This window comes from Nesoenas mayeri (assembly GCF_963082525.1).
Source record: "Nesoenas mayeri genome assembly, chromosome: 26".
In the NCBI taxonomy this organism is placed as follows: Eukaryota; Metazoa; Chordata; class Aves; order Columbiformes; family Columbidae; genus Nesoenas; species Nesoenas mayeri.
The window spans coordinates 5,109,851-5,128,260 of record NC_137552.1 but is presented as its reverse complement, the minus strand read 5'-3'; the positions used below and the strand labels follow the sequence as shown (position 1 = coordinate 5,128,260).

The following is an 18,410-nucleotide window of genomic DNA, read 5'->3' as shown; positions in this document are numbered from 1 at the left end:
CATCACGCAGGGAGGGGCTGTGGGGCTGGTGCAGACGCGGGCAGTGCATGAGGGGGTGATGGAGCGACCCAGGAGAGCTGCCCCTGCCCCGGTACAGGTGAGTGGGGCTGATCCTCCCCCCTTGAAACCTTCCTGCCTCTCCCCAGCATCGCAGTGCTTGCAGATCCCTGCCCTGCTCTGGGTCCACTGTCTGTCCCATTTTGTGCTGCCCTCAGGCACCAAGAGAGGTTTTTTCCCCTCTCTGCACATCCAGATCCTCCGGCTTAACCAGCTGAGACCAGGGCCCAGCCTCCCTATCAATCAACACAAGGAGAGCACAAGCAGGTTCTATGCAAAAGTATTTTTATTGGATACAAAAACATTCCAGTATAGTGAAAAAGAGATATAATTGCTGGTGGAGCGTGTCTGGGCTAAAAGCCGAGATTCGCCGCTCTCCGCTCTGGTCCTGCTGCAGCCGTAGGTTCTGCTCCCATTACGCCTGGGCTTTGCTGGCAGCTCCGTTCTCAGGGGCTGGGCTGGGCTGTGGTGCTGCAGGGCTGAGCTGGATGGGCACGTTCCTCTCCCCGCTGGCCGTCAGGGCCAGTTTGGGAGCCTCGATGCGGAGCTGCCCCTCCTTGGACAGGGAGCAGCTCAGCGCTTCCACATCCACGTCCTCGGGCACGTCCCACTCCCGCTTCAGCACCTCGTACTTGTAGGAGAAGCAGCCCTTCTCATCCGTGTTCTGCATCTCCTTCTGCCCCACCAGCACCACCTTCCTGCCCACCACCTTCACCGACAGCTGCTCGGGAGCGAAGTTCTTCACGTCCTGGCAGACGGAGAAGCCGTCCCCGGAGCCCTGGGCCAGTGCGGTGCTGGTGCTCGGGGCTCGCTCCATGGCGGTGGTGGCTCCGTGGCTGGTCAGGAGCTGCTCGAAGCTGCTCATGAACTCCCGAGCCTTCTCCATCTCCTGCTGCAGCTCGGTGAAGATGGTCTCTGCGTGCGGCCAGAGGGTCCTCACGGTGCCCAGCCGGCTGGCCAGGGAGCTGGAGGCGAATGGGGCGAGATGCATCCGGCAAAGCATCGCTGCTGCTGCTGCTGCTGCTGCTGCTGCTGTGGCTGCTGCTGCTGTGGCTGCTGCTGCTGTGGCTGCTTCTGTGGCTGGTGTCGCTGTCACGTCTCCGCTGAGTTGAGAGCGCGATGCCCCAGCTCTGCCGCCCGCAGCTTTTATTCCCTGCCCGGGGAGGAGTGGCCTCGTCCCACCCATCACGTCACCCTCATGGAGAAGCGCTCGGCTCTTTCCAGCCCGTTCCAGCTAATTCTTGTTACTCATCCCCAAGGAGAGGCACCTCGGAGGTTTTGCCCAACATACCTTTGTCCTGAGTCTTGCGGCTCCGCTCTCCTGGCTTATAATTAGCAGCATCACCTCAGCCTCTGAACGGGAATCCTGAGCCACCCATGCCAAAAATCTCTGGCCCATTCCCCAGGCAGGGAGCCGGGTTGGGCTCCTCTCCTTCCGGCCTTCGCCCCCTCACCTGTGGCCTGTCCCCCCCCATTTGCAGGCAGGAGAGCCCCTCTGCCCCCCCCATCTTTGCAGGACCCTCAGCTGCCTCCAGGTGAGACAGAAACTCATCCATGGGTGGGATGCACAGGTGGGGTGCTGGGACAGAACATAAAGCATCCCCTGGGAACGGGAGGCCCCTAGAAAGTGCGAGAGGCATCTGGCAGCGGGTGGCATAGGGACATGTTGCTTTAGGAGGGGACTGTCCCTGTGCTGGGTGCAGCGACAAGCTCCTGGCACAGCGCAACCTGCGCTCTGCGGAGACCCCAGCCTGGGGGCCACGGGAAGGGCTTTGCTCGCCCCCCGGCCGGTGGTCCCGCGGGCGCCGCTGCACCGCGGCGGCTCTGCAGAAACCCGAGCTCCCGGCGGTGACTGCAGCTCCCTATTTGTGGCGTGTGACTCGTCTCCAGAAACAGGCGCTGCTATTTCAGCTGACGGATAATCAGCCTCTCAAAAATAGGCGATGGCTCTGGGAGAGTGCGTGGGGAGAGAGTGTTCTGGAAGGGGCACACCCCTGGGCAGGAGAGGATAAAACCCGCCGCTCCCCAGCGCCAGCCCAGAACCGCTCCAGCCCCTGCACGGAGCCGAACCGCAGCGCACACCGGGAGCGCACACCGGGAGCAGAGATGCTTTGCCGCCTGCACTTCATGCCGCCCGCATCCAGCTCGCTCTTCCCGTGGCTGGGACCCGTCCGCACCCTTTGGCCGCATCCAGGCACCCTCTTTGCCGAGCTGGAGAGAGAGTTGCGGCTGGAGATGGAGAGGGCTCGGGAGTTCATGAGCAGCTTCGAGCAGCTTCTAAGCAGTGGGAGCAGCCCCAGCCGGATCGGCATCACCGCGGAGCGAGCCCCGAGCGCCAGCGCAGCCCTGATCCAGGGCTCCGGGGACGGCTTCTCCGTCTGCCAGGACGTGAAGGACTTTGCGCCCGAGCAGCTGTCGGTGAAGGTGGTGGGCAGGAAGGTGGTGCTGGTGGGGCAGAAGGAGACACAGAGCACGGATGACAAGGGCTCCTTCTCCTACAAGTACGAGGTGCTGAAGCGGGAGTGGGACGTGCCCGAGGAGGTGGACGCCGAGGCGCTGAGCTGCTCCCTGTCCAAGGAGGGGCAGCTCCGCATCGAGGCCCCCAAACTGGCCCTGCCGGCCGCCCCTGAGAGGAACGTGCCCATCCAGATGGAGCCAGCAGTGGCACAGCTGGCAGGCAGCACCGACGACGGAGCCGAGCGCGCCAAGGCGTGATGGGAGCAGCACAGGGCCGGGCTGAGCCCGGCTACTGGGGCAGCTGCTGGTCGCAGAGTGGGACTGTGATGGGGACTGCGTGACAGTCTGGTTGAGGGGGCTCTGCCCAAAACATGTAGCTTTTTTTGATATGTAATAAATATTATTGCCTTTTATTTGTGTGGCTTCTGTGCTTGCTGGGCTGGCCTGGCCCTGTGCTTTGCGAGACTCCCGGCTGTGGCTGTGCAGTGGGATGGCAGCCTGGGGAGCCGGGCTGTGCTGGCACAGGGCATGTCCCTGGCACCTGTCCCTAGCTCTGCCTCGGTGGAGCCGGGGGAACATTGGTTGAGGGACTCCAGCACATACACGGTGCTGAGCATCCCCCCCAGCAGCCTTTGGGCAGCCGAACCGCATCTTCGGGATGGTTCTGGAACACTCCCGTGGGGTACCTGCCAGTGCCAGCATCCCCCGTGCCCTGCCCGCCCCGGCATCATTCGTTCCATGCCCTCCCCGTCCCGCTCCATTGCTGGCAACTTCCAGGCGCTCCCCGCTCCTCCGCGACGCGGCGTGCGGCCAAGCCACGCCCCTCCGCCACCAAATGGGCGTGGCCTCCCTTAAATGGGCAGAAGGGGCGGGCCCATCTTATTTAAACAATGTGATAGGCGGAGCTACACTCCATATTAGGCAGAGAGGGCGCGGCGCGACTGTGTGACCACGCCTCTTATTACAACGAGGCTGCGGGGCGGGGTCTCGCACCATATTTGGTGGAGAAGGCGTGGCCGCACTCCATATATGGCGGAGAAGGCGGGGTCGCACTCCATATATGGAGGAGAAGGCGGGGCCGCACTCTATATTTGGAAGATTATGGGGGCACTGAGCGCGCTCCGGAGGAACCAGTGCCGCCGAACCGGGCACGGTACCGGTTACCGGAGGGGCGGCTCAGGCGGGCAGTGATGGCTCCGCGCCACCGGGACCGGTGCTGTCGATGCCTGTCGGGCTTGGACCTCGACTCTCCCTGGCCGGTGCACGCCGCCCGCAGCCCCGGGCGGGAGCTCCGCTCCCGCCCGGGGCTGCGGGCGACGTGCACCGGCCCCGTGAGCACCGGATCCTGGCCCCCCCACCCAACAACGAACTACCGATCCCGGCGTTCCCGGCGCGCAGGCGCAGTGAGCGCGGAACGCACGCCGAGCCCGGCATGGCGGAGCCGGAGGCCGCGCAGCCCGGGCGGCCCCCGCCGGCTCCGGGAGCGGTGGCGGGGAGCGGCGGGGCTGGGAGCGGGACGGCGGCGGCGGCGACGGGAGGAGGAACGGGGTCCAGCGACCCGGCGCGGCCGGGGTTGAGCCAGCAGCAACGGGCGAGTCAGCGCAAGGCGCAGGTGCGGGGGTTCCCCCGCGGGAAGAAGCTGGAGAAACTGGGGGTCTTCTCGGCCTGCAAGGTGAGCTGGACCGGCACCGGGTAGAACCGGCGAGGGGGGTGCAAGGTCGTGCATGGGTGGGGGTGCAGGAGCGAGGGTGCAAGGTCGTGCATGGGTGGGGGGTGCAAGGACGTGCATAGGAAGGGAATGCTGAGCTGGGCAGGGGGTGCAGGAGAGGGGGAGCATGGGCAGAAGATGCAGGAGCAGCATATAGGAGGTGCAGGGGGGTGATGCAGGGACTTGCTTGGGCAGGAGGTTGCAGGGGGTGCAGGAGGTGGGGATGCAAGGATATGTATGGGTGGGGGGTGCTGAGCTGGGCAGGGGGTGCAGGAGAGGGGGAGCATGGGCACAAGATGCAGGAGCAGCATGTAGGAGGTGCAGGGGGTGGTGCAGGGGCATGTATGGGCAGGAGGTTGCAGGAGGGAGGGTGCTGAATTAGACAGGGGGTGCAGGAGAGGGTGCAAGGGGCTGCATGGGCAGGAGATGCAGGAGGTGGATGTGGGAGGGTGGTACAATGATGTGCATGGGCAGGGGCGTGCAGGAGTGGGTGGCTGAGCTGTGCAGGGGGTGATCGAGGGGGATGCATGGTTGGGGGATGCAGGAGGAAGGTGCTGAGCTGTGCAAGGGAGATGCAGGAACATCCATGGGCAGGGGCTGCAGGATCCTGGGGCTGAGCACAGGAGAAGTGTGAGAGAGTGTTGGGGTGCTGGGTCATGCAGGCTGGGAGCTGAGGAAAGCTGGGGTGGGTGAACAGGGGTGGGTGAAGGAGACTTTAGGAGTGGGGAGCTGTTTGGCTGGAGAAGGCGGCAGCCTTGGCACAAAGCAGCACATGGGCCGCTGCGTGACGGCCTCTCCTGACGCTCGTCCCAGGCCAACGATGCCTGTAAATGCAATGGCTGGAAGAACCCCAACCCTCCCACCGCCCCCCGCATGGACCTGCAGCAGCCGGTGACCAACCTGAGCGAGCCCTGCCGGAGCTGCGGCCACGCGCTGGGTAAACCCCACGGCGCGCCCGGGATGCCCCTGGGGAGGGGGAGCGGTGCTGACCCCCCCAGTCTCACTGTGATTTTCTTTCTGCCACAGCGGACCATGTGTCCCACCTGGAGAACGTCTCTGAGGAGGAGATCAACCGGCTGCTGGGCATGGTGGTGGACGTGGAGAACCTCTTCATGTCGGTGCACAAGGAGGAGGACACGGACACCAAGCAGGTGTATTTCTACCTGTTCAAGGTGTGTTTAAGGCTGGGCATGTCTCGCTGCCCTGCTCACGGCGGGGGCTTGTGCAGGGTCCCTCAGCTTTGCTGCAGCTGTCCTGCTGCTTGTCCTCTGCATGAATTGGTGCAGCAATGTCCTGCTGCTCCCCCATTCATGGTGTGCATGATTTTGGGACCTCAGTAACCGTGTCTGATGATGTCTTGGCAGCTGCTGCGGAAATGCATCCTGCAGATGAGCCAGCCAGTGGTGGAGGGGTCCCTGGGGAGCCCCCCCTTTGAGAAACCAAACATCGAGCAGGTGAGGCTGCCGTCGTGCTCACTCATTGCACTAATAACTTGTCCCGTGCTTTGCGGCTCTGGCACGGTCCCCTCCCCGTGCAGCCCCTCCACAGCCCCCTCCTCTCCCCAGGGAGTCCTGAACTTTGTCCAGTACAAGTTCAGCCACTTGCCGCCCAAGGAGCGGCAGACGATGTATGAGCTCTCCAAGATGTTCCTGCTCTGCCTCAATTACTGGAAGCTGGAGACACCGTCCCAGTTCCGGCAGCGATCACAGAACGACGATGTGGCCACCTACAAGGTCAACTACACCAGGTGAGGGGTCTGAGCCAGCCTGGGGGTCTGCCCGCTCCTCCCACCCCTGTGTGGGGCTGACCCTGACTCCTGAGGTCTTCGGTGATCTCCAGAGGTCCCTTCCAACCCCAAATAATGTCAACCATGACCCCCCAGCCCCCTGCTCTCCTCGTCCCTGCTTCCAGCACTGTTGTCCCAGGAGAGATGCGGATGCTCTGGGGTCACTGGTCCCAGCACGTTCCTGTCTCCTAGGTGGCTGTGCTACTGCCACGTGCCGCAGAGCTGTGACAGCCTCCCCCGCTACGAGACCACCCACGTCTTCGGGCGCAGCCTCCTCAAGTCCATCTTCACCGTCACCCGCCGGCAGCTGCTGGAGAAGTTCCGGGTGGAGAAGGACAAGCTGGTGCCGGAGAAGCGAACGCTGATCCTCACCCACTTCCCCAAGTAGGTGCCCCATGCAGGGATGGCTGAGGATGCTCCCCTCTTTCTCCTTCTCCTCTATCATCCTCTCCACCATCCTCTCCTCCATCTCCACCATCCTCTCCTCCATCATCCCCTTCTTTCCCCTCCCCTGCGGCACATGGAGCTCTGGGGCTGTGCCTGCCCGGTTCCCCCTCACCGACCGACGTGCCGCTCCCCACCAGGTTCCTGTCCATGCTGGAGGAGGAGATTTACGGCGAGAACTCTCCAATCTGGGAGGCTGATTTCACCGTGCCGGCCGCAGAGGGTGCCCAGCTGGTGTCTCGTCCAGGTATCTCGAGGACTGCAGGATAACGGGCTGCGGTGCGGGGGAGCTGTGGCGGTGGCTGGGCTGCCGCCGCTGCTTTCTGGCACTCATGGCCATGGTTGGTCTCTTCCAGCTGCCGTCAGCACCGTCGCTGTGCCCACCACTCCGCTCTTCAGCAAGAAGCTCAGCAACAGCAGCTCCGCTGCGAGCATGGACACCAGCGCCCCAGAGCCCCTGCCAGGTGGGCACAGCGTGAGCCCAGCACTGGAGAAACTGGGACCTTCCTTGGTCCCTGCCAGTGCTGAAAAAGGAGGTTGTAGCATGGAGGGTGCTGGTCTGTTCTCCCAAGGAACAAGCGACAGGGCGAGAGAAAACAGCCTCAAGTTGCGCCAGGGGAGGTTGAGGTTGGATCTGGGAACAATTTCTTCCCCAAAGGGCTGTGGGGCATTGGAACAGGCTGCCCAGGGCAGTGCTGGAGTCACCAGCCCTGGAGGGTTGGACAGACGGACATGAGGTTCTCAGGACATGGGGCAGTGCCAGGGGTGGGGGAACGATTGGACTCGATTTTGAGGAGCTTTTCCAACCAAAATGATTCCATGGATGTGCCGCTCTGCTCCGCTCCCCAGGGGAGAAGCGGAAGCTGCCCGAGAGCCTGACGCTGGAAGATGCCAAACGGATCCGTGTCATGGGCGACATCCCCATGGAGCTGGTGAACGAGGTCATGCTGACCATCACGGACCCCGCTGCCATGCTGGGCCCCGAGGTACAGGACGGGGGACACTGAGGTGACACCGGTGCTCTCCAGGGCCCGCAGAGCTGCTGGAGCTGTGCTGGGATCAACAAAACCCCCCCGTTCCCTCCCCAGACCAGCCTGCTGTCGGCGAACGCGGCGCGGGACGAGACGGCCCGGCTGGAGGAGCGCCGCGGCATCATCGAGTTCCACGTCATCGGCAACTCGCTCTCGCAGAAATCCAACAAGAAGATCCTGATGTGGCTGGTGGGCTTGCAGAACGTCTTCTCGCACCAGCTGCCCCGCATGCCCAAGGAGTACATCACTCGCCTCGTCTTTGACCCGTGCGTGGCTGGAGGGGGCACATTGGGGCTGGTGTGGGGGGGCTCCTGTCTCATCCTCGGCCGTGCTGCCTGCAGGAAGCACAAGACCCTGGCGCTGATCAAGGACGGCCGGGTGATTGGGGGGATCTGCTTCCGTATGTTCCCCACCCAGGGCTTCACCGAGATCGTCTTCTGCGCCGTCACGTCCAACGAGCAAGTGAAGGTGGGAGCGGGGAGGTGGGCGGTGGGGGCTGTGGGGGGCAAGGTGGGTCTCACTGGGACAGCATGGGGGTATCACAACCCAGATGCGCTCAGCACTGGCTGGCCCCAGCCGCACCGCTTGCTCTGCGGCATCTTCCAGGTGTCCGTGGGTGGGAGGGGGTGATGTGTCCTGTCTGACCTGGGGTGGTCCCTGGCTCATGGCGGCTCCCCCAGGGCTACGGGACGCACCTGATGAACCACCTGAAGGAGTACCACATCAAGCACAACATCCTCTACTTCCTCACCTATGCGGACGAGTATGCCATCGGCTACTTCAAGAAGCAGGTAGGCTCCTTCCCATGGGGGGGGCCTCCCCCCAGCCCCACTGCCTCCCAGCCCCCTCCCACCTGCCCCTCTGTCTCTTAGGGCTTTTCTAAGGACATCAAAGTCCCCAAGAGCCGCTACTTGGGGTACATCAAGGACTACGAGGGGGCAACCCTGATGGAGTGTGAGCTGAACCCCCGCATCCCCTACACCGAGCTCTCCCACATCATCAAGAAGCAGAAGGAGGTGTGTCCCATGGGTGCTGCCAGGGCGCTGGAGTGAGCTCCGAGAAGGGCAGTGGAGCTGGGGAAGGGTCCCCGGAGCATTCTGCAGCCCTGAGCACCCCCTTCCAACCGCAGATTATCAAGAAGCTGATCGAGAGGAAGCAAGCGCAGATCCGCAAGGTCTACCCTGGCCTGACCTGCTTCAAGGAGGGCGTGCGGCAGATCCCCATCGAGAGCGTCCCCGGCATCCGTGAGTCCGGCTGGCTGCTAGTCGGGATGGGCTGTGTGGCAAGAGGGCTCTGTCCTCTGTTGCACGTGGGGAAGATGTGACGTTTACACTTGTCTTCTAGGAGAAACGGGTTGGAAACCGCTGGGGAAGGAGAAGGGGTGAGTGCTGTGCAGTGGGGGCTCGGCTTGGGCTGCTTCTTGCTCCTGGTGCTGGGTGATGGGGAGGTGGGAGCGCTGGGATGGCAGGCAGAGTCTGCCTGCCTTCAGACTGATGGACGCTGCTTTTTGTCCCGCAGAAAAGAGCTGAAGGACCCAGACCAGCTCTACAACACCCTGAAGAACCTCCTGGCCCAGATCAAGGTGCAGACAGGAGGGAACCCTCCGCTCTGGGGTGCCTGTCCCCACAACAGCCCTCGGAGCTGCGTCCCCTGGGACAGGCTGTCCTGGGCTCTGCCTGCGGGGGGGCAAGGGGGGTGACCCAGGGGCATGGGGAGCAGCGCCCCCATGTGTTGGGACAGGCGGGGGCTGCTCTAACCTGCCCCCACCCTGTCCCCAGACCCACCCCAGCGCGTGGCCCTTCATGGAGCCGGTGAAGAAGTCGGAGGCGCCAGATTACTACGAAATCATCCGCTTCCCCATCGGTAGGTGGTTGTGCCCGGAACCGCGGGGCAGGATGGTGGAGGGAGGGGCTGCAGACCCCCCCATTGTGGGGTCTGTTCTTGGGAGTCATGGTTGGGGTGCTGGAAGCCCCAGGCCCCTCCAGAAGAGAGAGGGCTGAGTCAGAACTCTTGGTTGGTGTCCAGCCCTGTGATGGGGGGACACAGAGCCCTTGAGAACTTGACTCTTCCCCCGCCCAGACCTGAAGACCATGACCGAGCGCCTGAAGAACCGCTACTACGTCACCAAGAAGCTGTTCATCGCCGACCTGCAGCGCATCATCACCAACTGCCGCGAGTACAACCCGCCCGACAGCGACTACTGCAAGTGTGCCAACACCCTGGAGAAGTTCTTCTACTTCAAGCTCAAGGAGGGGGGGCTCATTGACAAGTAGGGGGGGCTGACCTGGACTCTCCTTGGTCACCGGACCCCTGTGGGAGGGACAGGGCAGCCTGTGGGCCCCAGCCCTGCTCTGTGGGCAGCGGCTGTTGGAGGGTTTGATGCTGCTGGGCAGTTTGGGGGAGCTGGGACTTCCCTGGGGGGGCTGGTGCTTTTATCGCCGAGCTGTTGGCTGCCTTTCCTATGGGGGTGTGAGCAGCGGGGCTGGAGCCACCTCATTGGGATCTACCCAGGGCAGGGGCAGCACTGAGTTCCTGCCTCTCCCTGGGGGCCGGGAGCCCCCCAGCACTGGTGCTTCCCCCCTCCCCAGGGTCGTGCCTTCTGCTCCGGCTCCCCACAATGGGGCGGTTTGGTTTTCTGCTTCTGCCCATGCACAGGCAGCCCCTGCCCCTCTTGTTGAATGTACGGCAGGGCCAGCCCTGCCTGCCCAGCCTGCGGGCAGAGCTGCTGCTCGTGGGCTGGGGTCCTGCTGGGGTGGGGGCTCTGCCTCTGCACCCCGCAGCTGCCTCTGCCAGCGCTTCCCTCCCACTGGGAGCACGTCTGCCACCAGCCCAGCCCCTGCCCCTGCGTGGGGGCTCAGCTCCTGCTCGCTTCCCCCTTGCTGCTCCCTCCTTGCACCTCGTGGGCTGTTTTCCCTCTGCCCCTCGGTGGGTGCTGGGCTGGGGAGCACCCCCCACACACATTGATTGTCACCCACCCTTGCTTGGTCCCCTGCTGCCTTGCCCCTGTGCTGTCATCGCTGGGTGGGTGCTGGTGATGCCCTGCGGCTCGCTGACCTCGTGGGGGTGGGACCAGCCCCTGCCACCCCGTTCCATTCCACTTGACTGTTGTTTTGTTTGGTTGATTGGTTGGTTGTTGTTTTGGTTTTTTTTTTTTAAATAAATGTTCTTGTGCAGAACCGGCTGCGTCCGTGTGTCACCCCGCAGGTGGCAGCCTGGGGTGCTCAGGGCGTGTGTGCAGGAAAGACTCACAGGAAAGGCCTTGAGGTGCTGGAGCGAGTGGAGAGAAGGGAACGGAGCTGCTGAGGGGCTGGAGCACAAGTGTGATGGAGCGGCTGAGGGACCTGGGGCTTCAGCTGGAGAACAGGAGCTGAGGGGAGACCTTCTGATCTCTGAACTGCCTGAAAGGAGCTTGGAGCCAGGGGGGTCGGGCTCTGCTCCCCAGGAACAAGCGCCAGGAGCAGAGGAAACGGCCTCAAGTTGCGCCAGGGGAGGCTGAGGTTGGATCTTGGGAAATATTTCTTCCTGTAAAGGGCTGTCGGGCATTGGATCAGGCTGCCTGGTTTCGGTTTCTCTCTGGGGCTCCCAGGGCGGGTTCCTGGGCCCCTGCAGCCAGGCTGGCACTGCAGTGGGGGGGTTGGCAGTGTGGGCAGCACAGTCCAGCCTGGCTCAGCCCCCCGGTTTGGTCCCCCCAGCCCGGTTCAGCCTGGCCCTGCTGCCCACCCACTCGCGGCGCTGCGGCCGGCGGAACCCCCCTTGCTGGGGCTCCGGTAGGACAGGACGCGCCGCCCCGAGTTTCGTTTCCCGATGGGAACCGCCCCCACAGCAGCAGGAGCGAGATGGAGCTGCGGGGGTACCAGCGGGAAGCGGTGACCCCGGCCCTGCGTGGCCATAACAGCATCATCTGGTTGCCCACGGGTGCTGGCAAGACCCGCGCTGCTGTCTACGTCTGCCGGCAGCACCTGGAGAGCCGGCGGGGTGGCAGGGTAGCCGTGCTGGTCAACAAGGTGCCACCCGTCCCCAGTCCCCTGCCTTGGTGACAATGGGGTGCCAGCGCCCGCCAGCCACAGGCTCCCGGGCGGTGCTCCTGGGTGGTGGTCTTGGGCTGAGCGGGGTCTTGGGGCTGCAGGTGCACTTGGTGGACCAACATGCCAAGAAGGAGTTCAGTGTGCTGCAGAAGGACTTCAGGGTGACGGCCATCAGCGGGGACAGAAGCGAAAAGTCCTTCTTCGCCTCCGTGGTGAAGCGGAGCGACATCGTCATCTGCACGGCCCAGATCCTGCAGAACGCGCTGGTCAGCGGGGAGGAGGACACGCACGTGGAGCTGACGGGTGGGTGCGGGACCCCGCTGCCTCTGTCCCCAAGGCTGGGTTGGGGTGGGACCGTCTCGGCTGAGCCTCCGCCGTGGTGCGGCTCACCCGCTCCCCTTCCGGCGCAGATTTCTCGCTCCTGGTGATAGACGAGTGCCACCACACGCACAAGGAAGCCGTCTACAACAAAATCATGCTGAGTTACCTCCAGCGCAAGCTCCGTGGGCAGCAGGACCTGCCGCAGGTCCTGGGGCTGACCGCGTCCCCCGGCACCGGGGGGGCAACCTCCTTCGAGGGGGCTGTAGAGCACATCTTGCAGGTGGGTCCTGTGCTGAGACAGGGTGGGTGGCCCTGACATGGCTTCTCCCTTGGGTGGGTGTTGATAACCCAGTGTGCAGGCACTGGGCTGCTGGGTGGCCTGGGGGAGATGTCCCCAACTCGCTGGGGTGCTGATGAGCGCCATGTGCCGCATCCCCCTGGGCTGAGGGCTGGCTGTGGGGTCTCACCCTCTTAGATTTGTGCCAACCTGGACACCGAGAAGATCACGTCGGCACAGGAGGAGGTGGAGCAGCTGCAGATCCACGTCCCCCAGCCCAGGAAGCAGTACGACCTGTGCCAGGAGAGACTGCAGGTGAGGGGCGGCCGGTGGGTGGAAGGCAAGACCCCTGAGACCCGTGGGGCTGTGTCTCTCCGTCCTTTATCTCAGGCTAGGGAGAGGAATCACTTTATCCAGAGCTTTGGTGCACAACCCACAACCATCTGGGTCCTGCTGTACAAACAGCCCCTGACCCTGGGCCAGGCACACCAGGCTGCACCTCCAAGGTTCTCTGGAGCAATGTCCCCAATTCCTCGGGTCCTGAGCCCCTCTCTGCTCCCAGGACCCCTTTGGCGAGCGGTTGAAGAAGATAATGGCACAGATCCAGCAGTACATGGAGATGCCCGCCCTGCCGCGGGATTTCGGCACGCAGATTTACGAGCAGCGCATCGTGGAGGTGGAGAAGAGAGGTGAGGAGGCGGTGGTGCCATGGGGCAGAGCCACCAGCCGTGGGGCCAGGCGGTGACCACAGTGTGTCCCTGTCCCTCTCCAGCGGCAGAGAGGTTTTGCCGCAAGACGCGGGTGTGCGCGCTGCACCTGCGCAAGTACAACGACGCTTTGCTGATCAACGACACGGTGCGGATGATTGATGCCTTCCAGTGCCTCCAGCAGTTCTATGCCACCGAGAGGGACACAAAGGACCCCACTGAACGGTTCCTCGCCGCCACATTTGAGGGTAACGTGGGAGCATGGAGGGGTTGGTTCTGGCTGCGTTTGGGAGGGCAGGTGCCTCCCCTGATACCCCACTCACCGGCACAGGGAACAGGACGAGCCTGCAGGCGTTTGCCAGGGACCAGCGCTATGAGAATCCCAGGCTGCGCAAGCTGGAGCAGATCTTGCAGGAGCACTTCCAGCCCCTGGGTACCTCTCGTGGCATTGTCTTCACCAAGACCCGGCAGAGCGCGCACAGCCTGCTCAGCTGGCTGCAGGACACGGCCGCGCTCCGCGGGGAGCACATCAGGGCTGCCGTCCTCACTGGCGCCGGCTACAGCAACCAGACCAAGCACATGACGCAGGTGAGCGGATGCAGAGATTAAGTTCGTAGAGACACGGGTTAGCGCCAGGGTTGGGTTAATGGTTGGACTCGATCTTGAGGGTCTTTTCCAACCAAAATGATTCTATGATTCTACTCCTCTCTGCAAACTTTGTGGGTGTTGCGGTGCTGCCAGGGAGACAGAGCCCTACGCAGCTGCTTCAGCAGCACCCCCTCTCCTCCCAGAATGAGCAGCAGGATGTGATCAAGCTGTTCCGAGAGGGAGCCCTCAACCTGCTCTTCTCCACCAGCGTGGCCGAGGAGGGCCTGGATATCCCTGAGTGCAACATCGTGGTCCGCTATGGGCTGATGACCAACGAGATCGCCATGATGCAGGTAGCTGCCTGGGCTCCCTTAGGCTGCTCTGCCTGGTCCTATGGTGGGGGGATGCCTAAAAGCCAAAGGGATGGCACATGAGGGCTCTTGCATCCTGGGGATGCGCCCAGCTGCTGGCAGAGCAATTCCTTAGCGGGATGTGGAGGGTGGACCCATCCTCATGGGGCGGCACAGGGAGGTGCGGGGGGTTGGCCATGTCCCTCCTCTGCTGACAGCAGCCTTTGGCCCTTGTGCTGCAGGCCCGCGGCCGTGCCCGTGCTGAGAACAGCGTCTACTCGGTCCTCGCCAAAGCCAACAGCAGAGAGGTCTCCCGGGAGCTGCTCAACGAGGACCTGGTGAAGCTGATGGAGAGGGCGATCCGCACGGTGCAAGCCATGCCTGAGCGGGAATACCGCCTCAAGGTGGGCGCTGGGCACGACCCTGTGCGACCTGCTTTAGCGCAGGATGGGACCGGGTGATCTCCAGAGGTCCCTTCAACACCAAGCAGCCTGTGGTTCTGTGTCTTGCCATGTCTTCCATCGGCCCATGCCCCTGTCCTCCCCTCCATCCCCGCAGATCGCGGAGCTGCAGCGAGCGGCCGTGGCCAGCTGGCTGATGAAGGAGGCCAGGATCAGCGAGAGGCGGCAGCTGCACGACCCCGATGCCGTTTACCTCTACTGCGTCAACTGCAACACGGCGGTGTGCCGCGGCAGCGACCTCCGCACCGTGGAGGGCATGCACCACGTCAACGTCAACCCCAACTTCGGGTAGGAGCTGGGTGCTGGTAAGGGTGAGCGGGCAGAGCCAGGTCATGGGGGCTTTGTGGGACTGCGTGGCCATCTGTCTCCTGGCCCATCATCCTTAGAGCATCTTTCGGTCCTATTCTTGCAGGCTGTATTACAAAGTTTCCTCTGGGAAAATGCAATTCCAGCGGACTTTCAAGGACTGGGAGCCCGGCTGCCGCATCTCATGCAGTGGGTGCAGCCAGGTGAGCGTGACAAGTGGGAATGTCCCCGGGGCAGGAGCGGCCATGCCCTGTGCCCCAGCTCCTGGTTGAGGAATGGAGCTGTGTCTCCCCTCAGCACACGCCGTGTGTGTGACACACTTGTGGGACATGGCCACGGGCAGCTCTCTGCTCCCGGGGTACGTCCCCATGTGGAAGGAGCTGCGTCCATCCCAGGTGTTTGTGGCTCTGCAGCCCGGGGACGCTGTGTGACTGTCCCCTCCCTGCCCACACAGGACTGGGGAATGGAGATGATCTACCGGCAGGTGAAGCTGCCCATCCTCTGCGTCAAAAACTTTGTGGTGGAGACACCGGCTGAGAAGAGGAGGTACAAGAAGTGGAGCGCTGTGACGTTCCCTGTCAAGGAGTTTGACTACGTTGAGTACTGCTCCAGCACCCACGGCCTGTCCTTCTAGCATGGGTTCTGCTCAGAGGAGGACTGTTCCCAGGCCATCTCCTGGGATAGTGGGACCCACCCTCCAGGCTCCTCTTTTCCTCGCTGGACTGAACCGCTGTAGCATCCCTTGCTAGAGCCTGTGACTGCAGGAGGAGACTTTGCTGAGCCCGTGCAAAAACTTTGAGACATTGGGATGGGAAAATACCAAAACTCTTTCCTGCTTGGTGGCATTTGCTCTCGGGGATGCAGCCTTCCCCTCCTGCCCCCCAAAGCTGCCGGATGATGGGGACTGTATCCATGACCCTGCCAGAACCAGCCATTTCACATGGGCACAGCGTTTCTCTGGCAGCCGGCAATCCGCTTTGGGAATGCAATGGTCCTCCATTAAAAAATGTGTGTATGCACTGGGACCGAAGGAAGGGGTGGCAGTTTCACTTGCTGGGCGCAGACACGGTCTCTTTCTCTGGAGACATTCAAACCCGCCTGGACACGACCCTGTGTGATCTGTTCTGGTGATCCTGTGTGAGCAGGGGTTGGGCTGGGAGATCTGCAGAAGTCCCTTCAACCCCAACCGTCTTATCACTCTGTAGAACCCTCCCATGGAAGGAGCCTCAGCCCATCCAGGGCGGCTGGGCTCTTACGTCCCGGCAGCAGCTCCGGGTGTCCCCGTGGGGCTCTGCGGGCTCAGCAGGGGCTGCCCCGGGGATGCTGGTCCATAGAACCCCCGGTTCCCAGCCGAGGAGCCTGAGGGGGCCGCGGGGCTTGCGGCAGGACCACGGCCTCGGGGGGTTTTCGGTACCGGAGACTCCGGTTCCCGCGCCCGGCCCGGGATGCTGCAGCCCCGGATCCCGCTCCCCTCCCCGTGTGCTCTCCCGCCGCCGGTCGCTAGAGGGAAACCCCGGCCCGGCCCGGCCGTGGGACGGGGCGATGCCCGGGGAGAGCCGGGGGACGCCCGGGGCAGCGGGTCCGGCCGGGAGGTGCCGAGGATGCTCCGCCGGTGCCCGGCGGGCGCCGAAGAAGCTGCGGCGATCGCACCCGCTCCGTGCGCGTCCCTTCCCCGCGGGATCCCACCACGCGTGTCGGTGCCGGTAAGCAGCGCGGTTGTTCGGCGGGTTGAGGGTCGCTCCGGGGGGGCCGCGGTCTGTCCGTGCTCCCTGCCCGGTCCTACCGGCACAAGGAGCTGCTGCGAAGGGCAAGTGGTGGCTTTTCCACCGGCTACCGGCGGCTGCGGGCACAGGCAGGGGCACCTGGGTGCCCGAGAGTGATGTCTGCCCAAATCTCAGCCCCTCTCTGGGCTGCCCCGCCCTGGGAGTGTGGTACCCGGTACCACCGGGGCTTCTCCCTATGGACCATTATCTCCAGCAAGGATGCGTGCTTGGAGCAAACTCCTGCCTGACTTTAAAGGCAGCAAACAGCTTCTGCTGTAACGAGGTGTAGCCCAGTTTCAGGTGGTGTTAGCCCCGGGGGAAACATGAAATCAATCTCCTGTTCATCAGAAAGTGGGTAACGAGGCCGTTTGAGTTATTTGTAGCTCTCTGTGGGCTGGGATGGCCTCTCCTACCTCTCCCCAGGCAGGATCCCTCCTGCAGGGACCCCAGATCCTTTTTGATAAGCTCAAATTGCCCTGATTTGTGCCCAGGCAATCCAGGCTGTGAGTTAACCTGATGGGTGCCTGCAGCAATGGGTGGTACAACCTCTCACCAGCCTAGATGGACCAGGTTGTTCACTTTGGTGCTCAAAACCAGAATTTCTGTAGCATTGACCCAAACTTGCCTGGTTTTGAGGGTGTACACCTGGCCCTATGGAATAGAAGGCCAGGACAAGCATCCTCTGTGGGACTCTGCAGGTTTTGGAAGTGGGTCTGCATCCAGCCTCTGCTTGTTCTTCCCTGTGCATCTCTGCTTTAAAGCCAGCCCCCACCTGGCTTCTCCTTCCCGGGGCTTGATCACCTTGGGCTTGGCGGCAGGGAACAGCTGAGCTGCAGCGATCGGTGCTGCGACCTTGGTCAGCGTCCTCCAGAGCCCGCATCCTTCAGAGCCGGCATCCTTCAGGGTCGGCATCCTTCAGAGCCAGCATCCTTCAGAGCCCGCATCCTTCAGAGCCCGCATCCTTCAGAGCCCGCATCCTTCAGAGCCGGCATCCTTCAGGGTCCGCATCCTTCAGAGCCAGCATCCTTCAGAGCCCGCATCCTTCAGAGCCCGCATCCTTCAGAGCCCGCATCCTTCAGGGTCCGCATCTTTCAGAGCTGGCCTCACGTGCCTGAGTCCCCAGGCTGCCTCTGGCCAAGCCAGCCCGTGTGAGGGTGCAGGGATGTGCATCCCTGCAACCCCATTAATCCACCCCGGCTGTCACTGCATCCCTCAGCCTGTGGCAGGGACAGAGGCTGATCCCCTCTGATCAGCCATTCGGGTCTGGAGTGTGCTGATAAACTGATTTAGGAGCCACAGGGACTCAGGGAGACTGAAAGTCCATGTCTCACCAGGTCTGTGTGTGGTGGGACTGCCCTGTCCCTCTGCTCCCCAAAGGGTGCTGTACCCTGCCCTGTGCCACCCTGTTCCCTTCTCCATGTGACACAGCGTGGCCATGTCCTCAAGGAGAGTGACAGCTGTACCCAGCCCTTGGTGCAGCCCTGGGCAGGCTCATCCTGTGATTAAATCAACCTGAAGCCGCACTTCATCACTCCAATTGCCCTGTCAATAGCCGGGTATCAGAGAGGGCTGCTGGCCTGGTTCTTGAGCGCTGACACATCCCCTGCCAATAACCTCTGGATTTAAGTCTGTGCCTCAGAGCATCTTTGCTTATCTCAGCTCCCTGAAGCACTTACATTCCCGGCCATCATAACTCCCTGCCTGTAAGTGGAGACAGGCACCATTAGCCCTGCAGCAAACAGCTGCTGCAGCAAGTTTTGCTGGCAAAAGTGCGAGAAAGGTGTTTTCCACCTGTTCTTTTGCAGGGCTGGTGTGGGGATGGACACAGCCCCAGCAGCCCTGGTGTCTCCAGCAGCTGTGTGCGCTCACAGAGCAGAGCGAGGGCAATGCAACGAGTTATTTTTATACAGCCCATTTCTTTGTCATCGGTGCATCAGAAGGCAACAATTCACCTTTCAATGCACCAGCTGAAAAAAGCCCAGCTCCGCTCTGCTTGGCAGCGCCTCAGATTGGCCCTTTCCCGAGGCTGGCTGTTTAGCACAGACTTAGAGCTCAATCTGTTTAGCTTATCGAAAAGTAGCCTGAGATGTGACTTGATTACAGTGTGCAAGTACCTTCCCAGGGAGAAA

At 62.7% G+C, this 18,410-nt stretch overlaps 4 protein-coding genes across 4 annotated transcripts; 3 read left to right on the top strand and 1 right to left on the bottom strand.

Annotated features, from left to right (window-relative positions):
* Positions 1 to 465: 465 nt before the first annotated feature.
* On the bottom strand, positions 466 to 1,060 carry LOC308050017 (heat shock protein beta-11-like; the record flags this gene model as incomplete). The annotated part of the gene is made up of 1 exon (XM_080359925.1): positions 466 to 1,060. One exon carries the CDS (start codon positions 1,058 to 1,060, stop codon positions 473 to 475), a length of 588 nt encoding a protein of 195 aa, XP_080216051.1. The 3' UTR covers positions 466 to 472.
* A 940-nt stretch (positions 1,061 to 2,000) lies between these two features.
* On the top strand, positions 2,001 to 2,772 carry LOC308050005 (heat shock protein 30C-like; the record flags this gene model as incomplete). The annotated part of the gene is given in 2 exon segments (XM_080359913.1): positions 2,001 to 2,020; positions 2,022 to 2,772. Coding segments are annotated over 2 exon segments (771 nt in total).
* Positions 2,773 to 3,876: 1,104 nt separating this feature from the next.
* On the top strand, positions 3,877 to 9,757 carry KAT2A (lysine acetyltransferase 2A). Its single transcript, XM_080359862.1, has 18 exons — positions 3,877 to 4,186; positions 5,036 to 5,159; positions 5,249 to 5,394; positions 5,587 to 5,676; positions 5,788 to 5,969; positions 6,201 to 6,392; positions 6,593 to 6,699; positions 6,809 to 6,916; positions 7,302 to 7,438; positions 7,541 to 7,749; positions 7,825 to 7,951; positions 8,164 to 8,274; positions 8,356 to 8,499; positions 8,613 to 8,727; positions 8,828 to 8,864; positions 9,002 to 9,065; positions 9,262 to 9,346; positions 9,563 to 9,757. Exons 1-18 carry the CDS (start codon positions 3,947 to 3,949, stop codon positions 9,754 to 9,756), a joined length of 2,412 nt encoding a protein of 803 aa, XP_080215988.1. The 5' UTR covers positions 3,877 to 3,946; the 3' UTR covers position 9,757.
* A 1,560-nt stretch (positions 9,758 to 11,317) lies between these two features.
* On the top strand, positions 11,318 to 15,481 carry DHX58 (DExH-box helicase 58). Its single transcript, XM_080359863.1, has 12 exons — positions 11,318 to 11,487; positions 11,610 to 11,811; positions 11,919 to 12,109; positions 12,305 to 12,421; positions 12,669 to 12,795; positions 12,879 to 13,061; positions 13,145 to 13,401; positions 13,605 to 13,754; positions 13,994 to 14,155; positions 14,310 to 14,500; positions 14,625 to 14,721; positions 14,973 to 15,481. Exons 1-12 carry the CDS (start codon positions 11,320 to 11,322, stop codon positions 15,150 to 15,152), a joined length of 2,025 nt encoding a protein of 674 aa, XP_080215989.1. The 5' UTR covers positions 11,318 to 11,319; the 3' UTR covers positions 15,153 to 15,481.
* The last annotated feature ends 2,929 nt before the right edge of the window (positions 15,482 to 18,410 follow it).

Coding starts and splice junctions, on each gene's coding strand:
- KAT2A (XM_080359862.1), top strand. CDS start 3,947: ATGGCGGAGCCGGAGGCCGCGCAGCCCGGGCGGCCCCCGCCGGCTCCG. Junction 5,160..5,248: donor GAGCTGCGGCCACGCGCTGG/GTAAACCCCACG, acceptor TTTCTGCCACAG/CGGACCATGTGTCCCACCTG. Junction 9,347..9,562: donor AATCATCCGCTTCCCCATCG/GTAGGTGGTTGT, acceptor TCCCCCGCCCAG/ACCTGAAGACCATGACCGAG.
- DHX58 (XM_080359863.1), top strand. CDS start 11,320: ATGGAGCTGCGGGGGTACCAGCGGGAAGCGGTGACCCCGGCCCTGCGT. Junction 11,812..11,918: donor CACGCACGTGGAGCTGACGG/GTGGGTGCGGGA, acceptor CTTCCGGCGCAG/ATTTCTCGCTCCTGGTGATA. Junction 14,722..14,972: donor CATGCAGTGGGTGCAGCCAG/GTGAGCGTGACA, acceptor CTGCCCACACAG/GACTGGGGAATGGAGATGAT.